Source organism: Hibiscus syriacus, unplaced genomic scaffold, assembly GCF_006381635.1.
Source record: "Hibiscus syriacus cultivar Baekdansim isolate YM2019G1 unplaced genomic scaffold, ASM638163v2 tig00110467_pilon, whole genome shotgun sequence".
NCBI lineage: Eukaryota > Viridiplantae > Streptophyta > Magnoliopsida > Malvales > Malvaceae > Hibiscus > Hibiscus syriacus.
In genome coordinates, this window is record NW_024062749.1 from 262,084 (window position 1) to 279,045 (window position 16,962).

Below are 16,962 nucleotides of genomic sequence, written 5' to 3' on the forward strand. Positions count from 1 at the left end.
TCCACCAATAATAACAAATTCACCTTGAAAACTATTATCTAAGTGACTAGTGTGAAAACGATTGTATTAAAAATCACCCTAAGGTAGATTCCCATGAAAGAGGAGGGGTCACAATGGTCCTCTTAAAACCCACTTTCCTTAGACAGAACTACCAAGACAAGTAATTTTAATAGGACAATAATTAACAACAACTATACCCGACAATAGCTATTAATTAGACATAAAAAAGAACACCAAAATTTAACGAGGTTTGACCAAAATTATGCCTATGTCCTCGAACACTACTAAAATAATATTTATCTAAATATTACAAAGAGAGAAAGAGTACAAATAGCTTTTAATAGTGAAGAATGCTTATATTTGTGGGATGCTTAACTAAGGAGGATGAGGGCTCTATTTATAACAAAAGAATTTCTCCTCCTCCTTATACACAACCAATGTGGGACTTTGCCAAAAAAACCAACATATTATCTTATAATCATTTTAAATCGTTAAAAGAATATGCTTATGTTACCTAATAAATAATAATGCATGGTTATTATTATTAATACTAAGCAACCCAATGATAAGGTGGTTACATTGACAGCAAATCACAGGGGCTTTGAGCATATTATAATAATTGATTTTGAGGCGATCAAAGGGTGGCTAATGGTGAATGCCTAACTGACCTTAGTGGATAAAACGTGGGGAAATCCTTATTCATTGGGGGTACTCAAACGTTGCTTATTGCTTAAGATGTGAATGCCTCGGCTCCAACCACGTGCAATTGCTCCCTTTTAGAGCCTATATTTATTTCGGTAATTTAAAAATAAAATTCAGTTAAGATAAATCACATGTATCCTCATTTATTATAGAGAAAATAACCTCAGTGACCAAAAATACCTTATAATATATGATTTTAATCAAATTTTTTTGGATTTGCCAAAATGACCAACTAAATCGCAATGCGATCGATAATTCACAACGCGATCTCTGGTATCGCAAATCAGTTTCCATATTCGCAACGCGAACATCGACTATCGCAACGCGAACTTCAACTATCGCAATGCGATTTTCCAAATTCGTTGCGATAGTCCAAGTTCGCGTTGCGATTTATTCCAAATTCGAGTTGCGATAGTCCAAGTTCGTTGAGATAGTCGAAGTTCGCGTTGTGATTTATTCCAAGTTCATTGCGATAGTAGAAGTTCGCGTTGCGATTTATTCCAAGTTCGTTGCGATAGTCAAAGTTCGCGTTGCGATTTATTCCAAGTTCATTGCGATAATCGAAGTTCGCGTTGCGATTTATTCCAAGTTCGTTGCGATAGTCCAAAATCGCAACGACTGGTGGTATTGCATTTGTTTCTTAAGAATTTTCTCTAAAAAGATAGTATTCGTGCGGACGTGTCGAAGACACGTATTACCACGACCACGACCACGACCCGAGACGAAACGAGACGAGACGAGACGGACGGCAGTGGCGGCGGCGCGTGAGTCCCCCTTGTTCTCTATCACTCAACAAGAAAGTGGGAAAGCCAAGCCTTAAATATCATTCCCAATAGTGTTTCCAATACTATGTGGGATTGAGCATTACCAACACTTGTTCCTAATACTATGTGAGATTGAGCCTTAAATAGTGATATTATTTGTGAATTATAGTTAATGACTTTAGTATTTGTATGAAAAGTATTTGTGGTTCGTTTAATTTTCATGCAATTCTAATTTATTTTCAATTGATTGTAATTGCACGATAACAAATTTTTTTATTCTCGCGAGTGATGCAATTTTTTTTGAATGTTTTGCTTAAAATTGCAATAATCGCGATTGATTGTAGATTGACTTTTAATTATGACATATTTAATCGTATAATACTAATGCAATTGGTTGCTGATTTAGTTGTTTTAAGGTGCATGATTGTTAATTGTTTCATGAATAATCACATAGTATTGGAAACAAGTGTCGGTAATGCTCAATCCCACATAGTATTGGAAACACTATTGGGAATGGTATTTAAGGCTTGGCTTTCTCACTTCCTTGTTGAGTGATAGAAAACAAGAGGGACTCTCGCGCGCCGCCGCCGCCGTCCGTCTCGGGTCTGGTCTGGTCGTGGTCGTGGTAATACGTGTCTTCGACACGTCGCGCGAATACTATCTTTTTAGAGAAAATTCTTAAGAAACAAATGCAATATCACCAGTCGTTGCAATTTTGGACTATCGCAACGAACTTGGAATAAATCGCAACGCGAACTTCGACTATCGCAACGAATTTGGAATAAATCGCAACGCGAACTTTGACTATCGCAAATCAGTTTCCAGATTCGTAACGCGAACTTCGTCTATCGCAATGTGAATATGTAAATCGCAATGCGATAGTCGAAGTTCGCGTTGCGAATTTGGAAACTTATTTGCGATACCGAAGATCGCGTTGCGAATTATCGATCGCATTGCGATTTAGTTGGTCATTTTGGTAAATCTAAAAAAAGTTGGTTAAAATCGTATATCATAAGGCATTTTTGATCACTGAGGTTACTTTTTCTTTATTATAATATACGATACTATATGATCTGGGTATAATCATGTCCCATTTAAAATTATAATATTTTTATAATTTAATTCAAATATCATAATAAGAGATCATTTGTCATTTTTTTGACCACTTATTTATTTCAATCCATTATATAATATTATAGAATTATTTTAATTCTTTTAAAATGAATAATGACTATTTGATTAAACTTGTCAATCCCATATGATTAAGAGGTTGTTTAGATACCTTAATCACGGAGATTATAGCGACAAACAATTTGCTTGTGAAAGCAAAAACCCAATTTCCCATTTTCAATACAAGTCTATTATTATTATTATTATTACATTTTAGTATATGTTACTTTTTATGTTAATATAAAGACCCCATTAATCACTCTTTCAATTTCTGTAATGAAAAATAAACATAATAATGATAGAAGAAATCCTACTTAAGTTTTGAGATAATTAATGGTACAATTGACCTATACGAAACATCCATTGCCATAACAATGAAAGCTTTCTTTCAAAGTGACATCCTTTTCATTAGGGCGAAATGCATGTGCCCTTTTCTGAACTAACAAAACGTGCGGATCCCTTGTCGTTTAAGGAACTAAAAGAAACTGAGATCCTATATTAGCGTTTCTAACATTAGCCCAACATTAGAAGTTACAAGGAAGACATCCAAAATGTCCAAATTCATCAAAGCTGGTTCACATGAAGTGAGTTTACCTTAAAAAACAACCACCAAATTAAATAACAATCCAAAAATAATAATATGAATAAAGTAATAAGAAACTCGATATTCTTTAAATGTGATTTTAAAATTGAATCTTATAAATAGAGATGAAGTTTTACTCCTCGTTCAAGGACTTAACCTAATTTAACACCAGATATAGTTGAGATTCATGGGAAATATTTGATTCGTGAAATATAATATTATGTATAAAAAATAAGATTTTTATATTATCTTATCTGACTTATTTAACTGTATGACTTGACATCAATTATAATATAAACTCATGATTCATGAAAAATATTTGAGTCACCTAATACAATAATACTTTGATAATATATTCTCATAATAAAATATTATCTAACGCGTTACTAACAATGTTACTTTACTTTGCTTGGTTTAGTTAGTATGAACTTAAAAATTATATGAATTGTTAGATGAGATATTATGTCAACGATGTTAAAATGTTAAAATTTTAGTGTTTAAGATTTAATGATTCTATTATTTTAAAAGATTAATAGTTAAATGTTATTTTATTTTAAAGATTAAATTTAATATGATAAAAAGACAAAAATAAAAATAAAAATTATAAATGTTGATGACAAATAATCATCTAATAATAATTATTATTATAAATGTTGAAGACTTTATACTCACATTAGGGTAATAATAATAAAAAGGGTTTAAATTACCTATGTAGAAGACCAAATTTATCATTTTTTTCTTTATCATATGTTTGCATAAATTTAACCCTCAAAGTTACTTAATTACATCATTCTATACTGTACCCCTAACTTAAACACCTAAATTGATAACTCTAAGCCCTAAATCATAATCTCATAATATCTAAACCCTAAATTTTAACACTTGACTTAAAACCCTCAATTTAAAATTTTAAATAAAAAAATAGGATATAAAATGATACAATCGAACGACTTCAAATGTTAAATTAATATAAAAAATATAATAAAAATAATAAATCAAATATACTAAATAATTTGAATTGATGCAAAAGTTACCAAAAGTTACCTTTTTACCATTAAAAAAAAGGTAAACTTAAAATCCCACTTCATTTGGTAAAGCAGCTTTATAAGTAAATAAGCCTAAAAAAGTAAAGCCCAATTAAAACATGAAAAGAATAGAAATTTAATTGAAGTTTATTACATGAAAATACTGGAAATGTAATTAAAGTTAATTAAATTAAACCCAATCGTTTACTTTTCAAATTACAAGACCTCTGTCTAATCACCCCAAAAGCCACCGCCCCGGATATTTCTGAAATACCTCCTCCTCTCTCTCAACACTTATTTATATTTAAGAATCTCCTCTTTCCTTCATACATATTCCTCCGGCCCGCCTCAACTCGCTGGCGACTCGGTCTTCACAAATTCTTTTGAATTTGTTATCTTTTGAACTCAAAATCTGAGTTTCGAGTTCTGGAAGTTGGAAGAGCGATGGGATCGGAGCTGATATACAGGGGCCACGAGTCTCAGCCTGTTTCGGACTCGTATTCGCCAAAACCCATTAAACCATGGGTTTCCGTCATCCATCCAATTCGTTACATGCTACGGGAGCAACGCCTTGTCTTCGTCCTCGTCGGCATTGCTATTGCCACTCTGGTTTTCACTGTCTTCCCAACCTCACGTGCTCCCCACGTTCCTCACCACCACTTTGTCGACCCGATCCCTGATTCCATCTCCTACTTCCCCGTCGAAACCCAGAGCAAGTTCTCCCACTCGCACCGACTCGGTTTCCGGTCTTCCAACCCGGCGGGTAAGATTCCGTTGGGGCTAAAACGGAAAGGTTTGAGAATTGTCGTGACGGGTGGAGCCGGGTTCGTCGGCTCTCACCTCGTCGACCGGTTGATAGAAAGAAGAGACAGTGTGATCGTCGTCGATAACTTCTTCACCGGAAGAAAAGAAAACGTCATGCACCATTTTGGTAACCCGAACTTCGAGCTCATCCGACACGACGTCGTGGAGCCTCTGCTGCTGGAAGTTGACCAGATCTACCATCTCGCTTGCCCCGCGTCTCCAGTTCATTACAAATTCAACCCAGTCAAAACTATCATATCCTTTTCGAATCACCATAGCTTTTGATTTCTCTGTTTTTGTCTGTCTGTTATTGTTTCCTTAATGAATGTGTTTCTCTTACAAGACAAATGTGGTGGGGACATTGAACATGTTAGGACTGGCGAAAAGAGTAGGTGCGAGGTTCTTGTTAACCAGTACCAGTGAAGTCTACGGCGACCCTCTTCAGCATCCTCAAAAGGAAACTTATTGGGGCAACGTTAATCCAATTGGTAAACCACCCTTTATCTACTTTCGTTCTTTTATTTTTTTCCGGTCACCGGAAAATTTCGGAAGTTGTCGTGTTGTGGAAGTTGGCAGACAATATTTGCAGAAATGGCAGTCTAGAATTTTTTTGGATCTGGTCGATTTTTTTTTGAACTTTTTCAGAAGTAATCCGTGATTAGCGGTCACTCGAAATCGTACGGTAAGCAGAAATTTTACTTGACACATACTGACAGTCTAACACGTAGCACATGTTTATTACATGTTCAGAACAAGACAGGTTATTGTGCAGAAATTTTAATTTTTGGTTTGGGTTTTTGTAACTGTGAGAAATGGAAATGACAGTAGGGGGCTTGTTTAGATGAATAGTATTTTAAAAATGAAACCAGGAAAACGGGGTTCTACAATCTCTTTTAGGGATTTGGATGTTCTCTACGATAATGTCACATTAGGGTTTTACACTTTGCCAAAGTCCTCAACATACGAGGATGATTTTGAATGTGTGCCTGCAGGTGTCCGAAGTTGTTATGATGAGGGAAAACGAACTGCTGAAACACTGACAATGGACTATCACAGAGGAGCTGGAGTTGAGGTTACATGAACTAACTATTTTCATTTCAAAACACCAAACTTTTAAAACGAGGATCTAAAATGTAACGACTATTTGCTCTTTCAGGTTAGGATTGCCAGAATTTTCAATACTTATGGGCCTCGTATGTGCATCGATGACGGTCGTGTTGTTAGCAACTTTGTTGCTCAGGTTCTCATTTATTTTCAGTAACTAGTTCAGTAGTGTGCCAGCATTGGTGCTAATGTCGATAATTGACTGAATGAATGCAGGCTTTAAGGAAGGAGCCTTTGACTGTGTACGGCGATGGGAAGCAGACAAGGAGTTTCCAATATGTTTCTGATCTGGTATGTCATCTTGTGGTAATTTCAACATAGGGAATGTTAAATGTCTTGTGGAACTTTGTTCTCTCTGGTGAAACATACACCATGTGACTTGTACCAAATGAATGCTCCAAAGGGGACCATCAAATTTCAATTGCCTCATAGTTTGGTCTGAAGCATACATCAGTGTTATTTCGCCGTCAATGGAGTGTACTTTGCACATAGTGATTGCGTTATTTAATATATGATTGAACTTCCATATCTTTCTTCTCTGGGGTAGGCTTTTGGGTCTCTTTTATTATTTGGGGTAGACTTTAACAATTAATTCATGGGACCAATGGTGTTTGTAAAAACAATGTCTTTGAACAGGTAGAGGGGCTCATGCGGTTGATGGAAGGAGAACATGTTGGACCTTTTAATATCGGAAATCCGGGTGAATTCACCATGCTCGAGCTTGCCGAGGTACGTATTATTTGCAGCAATTTGAAAGCTGTTGGTTGAAATGTTCTTAAATGCGAAATATCTTTCGATTTTAAACTTTAAAATTGAAATTCAAGATCGTTACCTATCTACAGGTTGTTCAAGAAACTATAGATCCAAATGCAAAGATAGAGTTTAGACCCAACACCGAAGATGATCCACACAAGAGGAAACCCGATATCTCAAGAGCCAAAGAGCTACTTGGCTGGGAACCCAAGGTCTCTCTCCAAAAGGGTCTCCCTCTAATGGTTTCGAATTTCCGGGAACGTATCTTCGGCAATCACAAGGAGGGAAGCAATACCAACAACAATGAATCATCATCTTAGTGTGGCGATGCCATGCATATATACATATAATTTTGGAGGTTTCACTTTTTGACATGCGTTTGCCATCCTTGTGAACTTTGCAAATCTAATCAATAACATTTAACCCTATTTTTATAAATGCAATAGCTTGTGTTTGCAGCAATAGTGACTACCTTGTGCATTTATTTCCCAATTCAAATCTATATTACATATGAGGTTTACTCTTACAAATGCCGAACTCCTTTGGTTACTCTCTGATTACCACTGATCGACATAGATTAAGCGACTAGATTTTCAATTTGTTCTGGAAACTTCAGCAGCAACACTGAAGGCTGAAACAAGGCATGCCACCGCAATCACATTTTTCCAGCTCCTGGTCCTCGCAGCAACAGCACCCGCAATTAAAGTGTTTATCTGAAATGAAGAAAACAAGCTTGATGATCATTGTAACCTCATCCTTGAGCAATTTTTCCATGACAACAGAATTTTGGTTCCCTTTTATATGCAATAATGGCAAAAACACTCTTATGAACCTGAATCTTGATATCTTCTATAAGCATAGTACATTTTCAGGAACCTTAATTCTGAAGACAAACGCAATTAAGTGTTCATTGTTTTGCAAAACAAAATGTTCATGTTTTCACCAAATAACGAGTACTGTTTACCCCTTTACTGGAGGCAAACCAAACGAAAAATGTGCTCGGGAACTGCCTTTAACTAACTAATATTATGGTCGTTCTGCTTCCGGTATCTCTGAAGGCCACAGCGAGTGGTGGAGAATACACCGGCAACAAGTCCTGAATATAAATATGAAATCCGAATTTAGATAATATAACACCAAAATACTATCCAAAGTTAGCCCAAAACCGAGAGAGATGTTCAATTACCGCATTGGAATCCGAATTTTCCGACAGATTTTGCCTGCAATTGAGTTTAAGAGATGAAAGAAATCAACATTGAGGGAAAAAAAACCTAAATCTCTTTTTGAATAAGCCGATCAAATCGAAATTAAAGACAAAAGAAAGCCTTAATATTATGAAATAATCAACCAAAATTTGCAAGTTTTCTTTACCACAAACGAAGCTTGAGCAATACCAGTTAAACCTGCACACCAAATCAACAAAATTTAAAACAATAATAACGCTGAGAGCTGAGACTTCAATAATTGATCGTAAATTTAAGATCAATACCTCTTTTACGAGCATCATATGGGGCTGAACAAAATCCCCAGAGTCCACCTGCCTGAAAATATATTTCAATTCCTCTCTCTCTCTCTCTCTCTCTCTCTCTCTCTCTCTCTCTCTCTCTCTTTGTTCTTTGGCTTTGGCAAGAAAAGAAACGAAAACAAATTACATCAGTACATAGAACTAAGACGTGTTTACCGTTGTGAATCTGATGAAGGAATCAACAGCAAGGGAAGAGCAAGGAACGATTAGCTCGTCTTCCATCTCTCATTTGCAATGTTTAAGCTTTTGATTTTCCCACGCACGATGGCACGAGCATCGGAACGACGTAGTTCCTCTAATGTATTTCCGTTCTTGTAAATCACTTGCTAAACCTTACTTTTTCAACGATGAAATGAAATCATACAAAACCCTTTACTGGTTTTCTCCCCCTTGTTAGGAACACAGAACCCTATTGGTTGAATTTTGTCCGTATCAATTTGTAGATTTAATCATTATATGGGTAAACTATATGGATAGTACCTTTCATTTTTTTGTCCTACGAATTTTGATCATCGTTTTGAAAATTAAATGTATTTGATCCTTTATATTATTGATCTATTCGATTTAAATCTTTTAATCGTTAATTTTTATTAATATATTAATGAAATCATTAAGTGGTAATTTAAAAATTATAAACAAATCCACAAGTCACGACTCATGAAGTGTAAGTGACAATGAGAATAAAAAAATCTAAAATTCCTAAAAATCGTATGTATCTTCTTCTTCTCCTTCTTTAAATCCAAAACAAATAAAACAATTTCCATCTCATTCTCTCTTAATAACCTCGCGTGCAACCCACCGTTATACTCATTCATAAATCGAATTTTCTCAAACTCGTAGATATCATAAAAATATTATCATAAAATTGTAGCTTCTTCTTCTAAAAGCATGTATATATTATAAAAATATCACCATAAGATGAGACAACCCTTTCTCAAGAAGCATATCAGCATCTCTTTCGGAGTCTGCCCACTTGTCACCTAAGCTTTCAGCCTTCTTATCGCCGAGCCCCCACTGTGTGTTCCATTTGCTTTCACACTGTTGATCATAACTTTGAAACCTTGTTATCTGAAGCAGTTCACCGCTTAGAGGGTGCGCTGCATGCTTCTCCAAATTGCCTTGAAGGCAAGTTCTCTGCCCAACGGTTTATCTTACTGGTGTCAGATCATTATCTCCATCCCTCCATTGATCTTTGCGAACAGATAAATGGGCCTCTCGTTCTTCATCACACCAGCGGTACTTAGCAGTTTCCATATCAAGTAAAGATGGCCAGAAAACATCCTTCTTATTCGGAATAACATCTATCTCCTTGCCATCCTCCAATGGCTTCATGACATTGGACTGATTCTCGTGAACTGGATATGGGGCAGGATGACATTCATGTACAGATGATTGAAAATTAAGGGGGGGGGGGGGTAAAAGAAGCACCTATGGTATAGCAAGAATATTAAACAGAACATGACTTGATTCTTGATATGTGTTAATAGAACAATGAATAAAATTCAATAAAAGCTATTCGTAAAAAGGCTAATAAGGAGAAAAATCAATAATAAAATTAAGATGTCGTTGATGAGCAGAATAAAAAATGTTGCAATTTTATGCTGATATTTTTATAATATTTACGCGCTATCGATTTAAATTGAGTTTAACGGTGGGTTGCATGCGAGGTTATTAAGAGTGCGAGAATAAGATGGAAATAACTTTTTCTGTTTTGGATTTAAAGAAAAAGAGGAAGAAGACTCGTCAGCTTTACAAGTGGGTTTTTTCCCCATATTTTTTTTAGTTATCAACTAAAACTTCCGTTAATGTTTTAACGAAAGTTAAAGACAATAAATTAAAATCGAAATCATCGATAACGTAACGGATCAATCATGTTAGTTTTTAAATCGTTGTCGTAATCGGTTTTCGTCCGGGCATGAATTTTTTTACTTAACGGGACGGATCAATCATGTTAGTTTTTAAATCGCTGTCGTAATCGGTTTTCGTCCGGGCATGAATTTTTTTACTTAACGGGAAAATTGATGTGAATAAATGGTTTTGAAAATAATTTGGAAGTCGTCATCGGCCTTTTGGGTCAGGTAGGTCGAATACCTAAAAATTATCTTTTAACAGAGTTTTTAAGAAAACATCAGTTAAAAGATGAACTGATCTGCGTTTATAACAAAAAATTCTTTCTTTTTAATAATAAAAAGGGATTCGTGGTCGGTTACGTTTACGGAAGGATTAGCACCCCTACAACGCCCAAAATTGGTACTTTTTAATTATAAATTGTCTCTATTATTAGAAATTTAAAAATTCAAAATATATTTAATTTATAATCTTATTATTTCGAAATTATAATTATAAAAAAATATTAATTTATATATTTATAAATAAAATATTTATTTATTTAAAAATATATCAAAAAAGGACTTCTATGTACCTTAAGACAGCTCTTTTCTTCGATATATATTATAATAATTAAAAATTTTTATAATATTTAATTTTAAAATACCAGAATAGGACATCCAGTTATATTAAGACTGCCTTTTTCTTTGATATTGAAAATAAATAAACATTATTATTTAAAATATATATATATATATATATATAAATAAATATATATATATATATATATATATTTATTTATATATTTATTTATGTGATTAATATGAAAATAATAATAATATAAAAGTAATAACAAATTAATATTATAAATAAATAATATTTAAAATAAATTTAAAAGTAATAATATTAAATTGCAAAATATATAAAAACAATCAGGATCAAAATGAAAAGAAACAAAAAATTGGTGACTAAATAAAATAAAATATCAAAATTAAAGGGCATAATTCGAATTAATAAACTACTATGTATAATAGTATAATTTAACCTATTTAATTATAATGGATAAAAATAAAATTTAAAATTAATATGGGCTAAAAAGGTTATTTTACCTTAAATATAAATATAATTTGGTAATGACTAAAATATAATAGAATAAAATTAGAAGCCCAAATTAAAATGTTCAGAAGAATGATTCTGGTGACTAAATTGAAAAGATTACAAACTAGGATGACTGCGCGTGTGGTTTAGCCATTAGTGAAATTACGCCCAGGCCCCTCATCAAAGCGGTGTCGTTTCGATGAGGGTACAAATACCCTAAAACCGGCCTTCAAAGGCCATTTCTCTCTTTTTCTTTCTTTCTAATTCTCTCTCTTATGAGAGAATTCTCTCATCTCTCTCTATATTTCCCTCGTCTGAGGGAATTCTGGGAGCTGCCGGCAGCCATACGCCGCCACGAGCTCCACCGCCGGCCACCACAACCGGTGGCCGGAAATTCCCAAATTATCCTAGATTACAAATCTCGACCTCCTAAGGCCGAATACAGTCTCTGTTTTCTTTAAAAAGTTCATAATCGGAGCAAATCTACAGTTTATACCTATGGTTTTCGAGTGCTTTAGAGGCGTATGGTGGCGAGTGGAGGCTTCGACGATGTTGGTAAGTCTCTTCCCGTTCTCTCGTTTAATTTTTGTTTCTTGGTTTGCTGGTTGTTGGTCTCCTCTTTTTCCCCTCTGTTGGTGTCCCCTTTCTCTCGGGTTCTTCGTTTCTTTTTTTTTTTTGGTGCCCTCTCTGTCTCCTCCCCTTTTTCTTTTGCAGGTTCTCCATGGCTTTTATAAGCCTCGACGAGTCTCTCATCGGACCAGTCCAAAGGGTTTTATCTGGTGAGTCACCAAACTATGTGGTGACTCACCCCATAGCTACGACGTGGACGACCGGCGTGGTGTTTCTGGAGTCTTCGAAGAGGGTAGCTTCGTGGCTGCTGCTGGAAGGTGCTGGAATGTGCAACGTGGAGGGGCTGTTGGAATGGAGAGGTAAAAATGGTGATTACAGCTGCCCCTCTTTGCTCGTTGCTGTGGAACAGGAATGGAGCAAAGACATAAAGCACCATTTTTAGCTTGAAATGTTTAAAGTTCTTAGCTATAAGTTCTTCTCATTATGAACTTTTCCACTGTGATGATAATTTATCTCCTTATATGATGTAATCATGCAAAGGCTGAACAAGTTCTTCTCGGATGAACTTCTTTTTCCTCTTCAGATAAGTTCTTTTCATTATGAACTTTCTCTGGAAAAGTTGATGTTGATCTATCTCTTTCCGTAATAGAGTCATGCAAAAGGTTGAACAAGTTCTTCTCATTATGAACTTCTTCTTCCTCTTCAGATGAGTTCTTCTCATTATGAAATCTCTGGAAAAGTTGATCCATCGAGTGATGAATTCAAGCAAAAGGTTAAACAAATTCTTCTCATTCTGAACTTCTTCTTCTTTCTTCAGATGAGTTCTTCTCATTATGAACTTTTTCTGGAAAAGCTGATCCATCAAATGATGAATTTAAGCAAAAAGTTGAACAAGTTCTTCTCATTCTGAACTTCTTCTTCTTTCTTCAGATGAGTTCTTCTCATTATGAACTTTTTCTGGAAAAGCTGATCCATCAAATGATGGATTTGAGCAAAAGGTTGAACAAATTCTTCTCATTATGAATTTCTTCTTCCTTCTTCAGATGAGTTCTTTTCATTATGAACTTTTTCTGGAAAAGCTGATCCATCAAGTGATGGATTTGAGCAAAAGGTTGAAAAAATTCTTCTCATTATGAATTTCTTCTTCCTTCTTCAGATGAGTTCTTCTCATTATGAACTTTTTCTGGAAAAGCTGATCCATCAAGTGATAGATTTGAGCAAAAGGTTGAACAAATTCTTCTCATTATGAATTTCTTCTTCCTTCTTCAGATGAGTTCTTCTCATTATGAACTTTTTCTGGAAAAGCTGATCCATCAAGTGATGGATTTGAGCAAAAGGTTGAACAAATTCTTCTCATTATGAATTTCTTCTTCCTTCTTCAGATGAGTTCTTCTCATTATGAACTTTTTCTGGAAAAGCTGATCCATCAAGTGATGGATTTGAGCAAAAGGTTGAACAAATTCTTCTCATTATGAATTTCTTCTTCCTTCTTCAGATGAGTTCTTCTCATTATGAACTTTCTCTGGCAAAGCTGATCCATCGAATGATGAATTCAAGTAAAAAGTTGAACAAGTTCTTCTTATTATGAACTTCTTCTTCTTTCTTCAGATGAGTTCTTCTCATTATGAACTCTAACTGACATTGTTGATCCATTGAATTATGGATTTAAATCTTTGCTAAAATCTTTGAAATTCCTGTCAGAATTCAACATGGATAAAATGAATGAAAATGCATATATTTTTGCAAATGTCTTAATATGATGCATGAATGATTATGCAATTTTCATTTGACTTCAAAATGGTGAACTCGGTTTTCCTCCACTTCATCATTTATTGCCAGGGTCACCTCTGGATATTAGTGTAGCAACTTATGCTATCAAGCTTGCATTTCTGAAGAACCATCTGATCAACTTGTATCTTTATGTCTTCTTCATGAAAGTCTCAGAAGAATTGTTTCATTTGTGGAACTCTTGTCGTAGTCAGAACTATGACCTTGATGCCTATTTTGTCTGATAACACCAACTCTTTTTGCTTGGAGTAGTGCTGAAATCCGATAAAACTTTCATCTTTGAAAAGAGAATATGTCATCTTTAAAAAGGGATTCTATCATCTTTGAAGAGTGTAAATGTAGATATGCTTGACTCAGCAGGGATTAATTAGGAGAGTAGAGTCTGTTCTGATTTGACTCTTGAAACATATCACAAGGAGGATTTATCTTAATTCCTTTCATATCTCCACATCTAATCCAATCTCTAATACGGTAACTTGGACCATATCATGTCGAGATGTTTAACAACAACCTGTCGTTCAACCTTAGTTGGTGCCACTAGTTTCTTGTTGTTAAAATTTCTGCTTCCCTTCTGTGGAAAGAAATCTTCATTATATCTCACTTCTAATCTTGGGGTGGAAGAAGACAGACTTGATCAATAAATGGAAACCATATGATCATAACATAGGTTCAACATCAGAATAGCAGGTTCGTAAAACATTTGACGGCGCATTCATCCTTTCCTGTGGCTTCTGCTCAGATGTTCGTAAAACATTTGACAACACATTCATCCTTTCCTGTAGTTTCTGCTCAGATGTTCGTAAAACATTTGACAACACATTCATTCTTTCCTGTGGTTTCTGCTCAGATGTTCTCAATCATTGAATCTCTTTGCCTAGTGTTCAAAGCTTTTGAATGACGTAACAAGACCACTTGAGAACAAAACTTAATAGGAATACAAATGAGATGCTGGTATGACCAAAAAGTTGATCAAATTCTCAAGATATGCTAGTGATGAATTGAATAAGAGATACCAATTGATCTTGATATTGTCTCAGGCAAGGGTAAGTGTGATATTGATCACGTTTTCTTCTGTAATGAGCGTTGTAGGAATTAGAAACACACCCACTATAAGAGCCATGTATGGAAAGATATCCGTAGAATTCTTGATGCTGGGGATGAAACTCACATGATAAACCAAATAGATGAAAACTCGGTTCAGTCTAGTTGGCAATGATAACCCCAGTAACATCGGGAAATAGCAATATACATGAGCTTCTCTCTTCAATGTCATCAAGTAAACAAAACTGATATGAAAAACAGCTTCGTAACCTCAACAGTATGGTTGAAACTAACTGACAGAAATCTCAAAGAAATATTTTTAATTATCACCGACACACAAAAGGCTAAATTCAGATTTCGAGGTCTCGAGGAACTGATCCTTGGATCGAATAGTTTACAAATTGACCATCTTTATTCATGTAACCATGATGTAGCTTAACAAAGAAAACACTATCATGTGACACATGGTTTAAGAAGATTGGGTATTTGAAATCATACTTGCTGAATAAATATTTGTTCAACAACAGGACCCTAATGCAACTACCTGATGAACGAAGCAATTATGTGTAGTCAGATTGACTGTTATTGTTTCACCATTTTCATTCTTCATATTTTTCTGTCTTATTGGAAATATCTACTCAAGTCAATGATTTTTAACACATGATGATGTGGGCCTTCAGCATGCCCCAGCATTTGCTGATACGATCGTTCAAAAATGCATCAACAGTCCTAATTCTGATTGAAATGGGCTTTCAGCATGCCCCGATATTTGCTTCTTGTTAATCCGAGCCTTCAAAATACCCCACATGGATCTGTCTGAAAGAACCTTTAAAATGCCCCAACATTTGCTGATACAGATGTTAAAAGTGTGCTCAACATTACTTCTTGTTGAGATGAGCCTCTAAGAATGCCCCAAATATTCATATTGTTGTGAGCCTTCAAAATGCTCCAATATTCTATTTCTGATTGAAATGGGCCCTCAAGATGTCCCTCTAGATTTGTCTGATTCACTCTCAATGTCTGTTTGACTAAAATGTCATGATCCCCACGAGGTCCAATTTTGACAATGAACTGTTGTAGGTACTTGTAGCTTTATTCATGCCCCAAATTTGTTTATCTTGAATACTCTCATTCTGGTGTCACTAAACAGCAGTGTTGTCCGGTAACTGGAAGAATTCTCTTCATATTGTCACAAACTTAAGAAGTACTCAATCATTCTGACAGAAACGTCTGAGATATGTACCTCTTATAAATGAGGTGCCCATTTTTGAATCTGGAGAGATCTTAATCGGATATAGTAGTATAAATAGCTTGGTAATCCGTTCCAGGCTGACATAGTGAACCTTGTTTTCAATGAAGGCTATTTCTAGAATATACTTTTCTGAGGTCGAGAAACCAATTTATGTGAACAGTAATCTGATACAGCAGCAAGACTACATATACAGTAGTACATGCTTTTGAAAAATCTGCATCCATGCAACATGTTGATTCTGATAACAACTCATCTGATTATGAAGTGATCTTTCAGGATGATTTCACAGATATTGATAGTTCTTCTGATATCGAGGAAATCATGAATTCTGATTCTGATGAGGAGAATAAACTGTTATACTTGACAAAAATGGGATTCTCAGAGGCTGAGACTTCAATAACCATGGAGAGATGTGGTCCGGATTCATCAATTGCAGAATTGACAGATTTTATATGTGCTGATCAACTGGCTAAGGCTACTGACGCACTTCTTATGGTAGAAGATAGGAAGTCATTATGCAATGATCCCAATTACAAGCAAAGGCGAAACTTGGGCTATGATTTTTGAAAAGGAAGAAGCAGAGGAAGCTTGAAAAGAAGCTTCTTAATGAAGACGATCATGCAGTTCATCTTTCAATTCCAATGATTGGTTCTGGGACTCCTACCGAACCAGATCAGATAACTCAAAGAACACTTCCAGAAGATGCTATTGGGTCTCCTTATTTCTACTATGAGCAAATTCATCTTTTAAATCTAATGATTGGTTTTGGGGTTCATACCAAACCAAATCAGATAACTCAAAGAACACTTCCAGAAGATGCTATTGGGTCTCCTTATTTCTACTTATGAGAACGTGGCACTTGCTCCAGTTGGTTTGGACTGAAATATCACAGTACTTATTCGATGTATAGCCAGAAATTGTAGATTCAAAGCATTTTCATACTGCTACACTGAAAA

The 16,962-nt window shown here is 35.1% G+C and overlaps 2 protein-coding genes across 2 annotated transcripts; one reads left to right on the plus strand and one right to left on the minus strand.

Moving 5' to 3' along the window:
- Positions 1 to 4,545: 4,545 nt before the first annotated feature.
- LOC120127449 (UDP-glucuronic acid decarboxylase 2-like) lies at positions 4,546 to 7,363 on the plus strand. Its single transcript, XM_039145366.1, has 7 exons — positions 4,546 to 5,303; positions 5,389 to 5,536; positions 6,041 to 6,120; positions 6,205 to 6,288; positions 6,369 to 6,443; positions 6,789 to 6,881; positions 6,995 to 7,363. The coding sequence occupies exons 1-7, from the start codon at positions 4,689 to 4,691 to the stop codon at positions 7,223 to 7,225; spliced, it is 1,326 nt and encodes a 441-aa protein (XP_039001297.1). The 5' UTR covers positions 4,546 to 4,688; the 3' UTR covers positions 7,226 to 7,363.
- LOC120127450 (outer envelope pore protein 16-4, chloroplastic-like) lies at positions 7,312 to 8,785 on the minus strand. Its single transcript, XM_039145367.1, has 6 exons — positions 8,587 to 8,785; positions 8,395 to 8,446; positions 8,277 to 8,308; positions 8,092 to 8,125; positions 7,937 to 8,001; positions 7,312 to 7,621 (listed from the first exon to the last, which is right to left on the minus strand). The coding sequence occupies exons 1-6, from the start codon at positions 8,650 to 8,652 to the stop codon at positions 7,499 to 7,501; spliced, it is 372 nt and encodes a 123-aa protein (XP_039001298.1). The 5' UTR covers positions 8,653 to 8,785; the 3' UTR covers positions 7,312 to 7,498.
- Positions 8,786 to 16,962: the final 8,177 nt, after the last annotated feature.

Coding starts and splice junctions, on each gene's coding strand:
- LOC120127449 (XM_039145366.1), top strand. CDS start 4,689: ATGGGATCGGAGCTGATATACAGGGGCCACGAGTCTCAGCCTGTTTCG. Junction 5,537..6,040: donor GGGCAACGTTAATCCAATTG/GTAAACCACCCT, acceptor GTGTGCCTGCAG/GTGTCCGAAGTTGTTATGAT. Junction 6,289..6,368: donor TTAGCAACTTTGTTGCTCAG/GTTCTCATTTAT, acceptor GAATGAATGCAG/GCTTTAAGGAAGGAGCCTTT.
- LOC120127450 (XM_039145367.1), bottom strand. CDS start 8,652: ATGGAAGACGAGCTAATCGTTCCTTGCTCTTCCCTTGCTGTTGATTCC. Junction 8,447..8,586: donor CCTTCATCAGATTCACAACG/GTAAACACGTCT, acceptor ATATATTTTCAG/GCAGGTGGACTCTGGGGATT. Junction 8,309..8,394: donor ATATGATGCTCGTAAAAGAG/GTATTGATCTTA, acceptor TTTGGTGTGCAG/GTTTAACTGGTATTGCTCAA.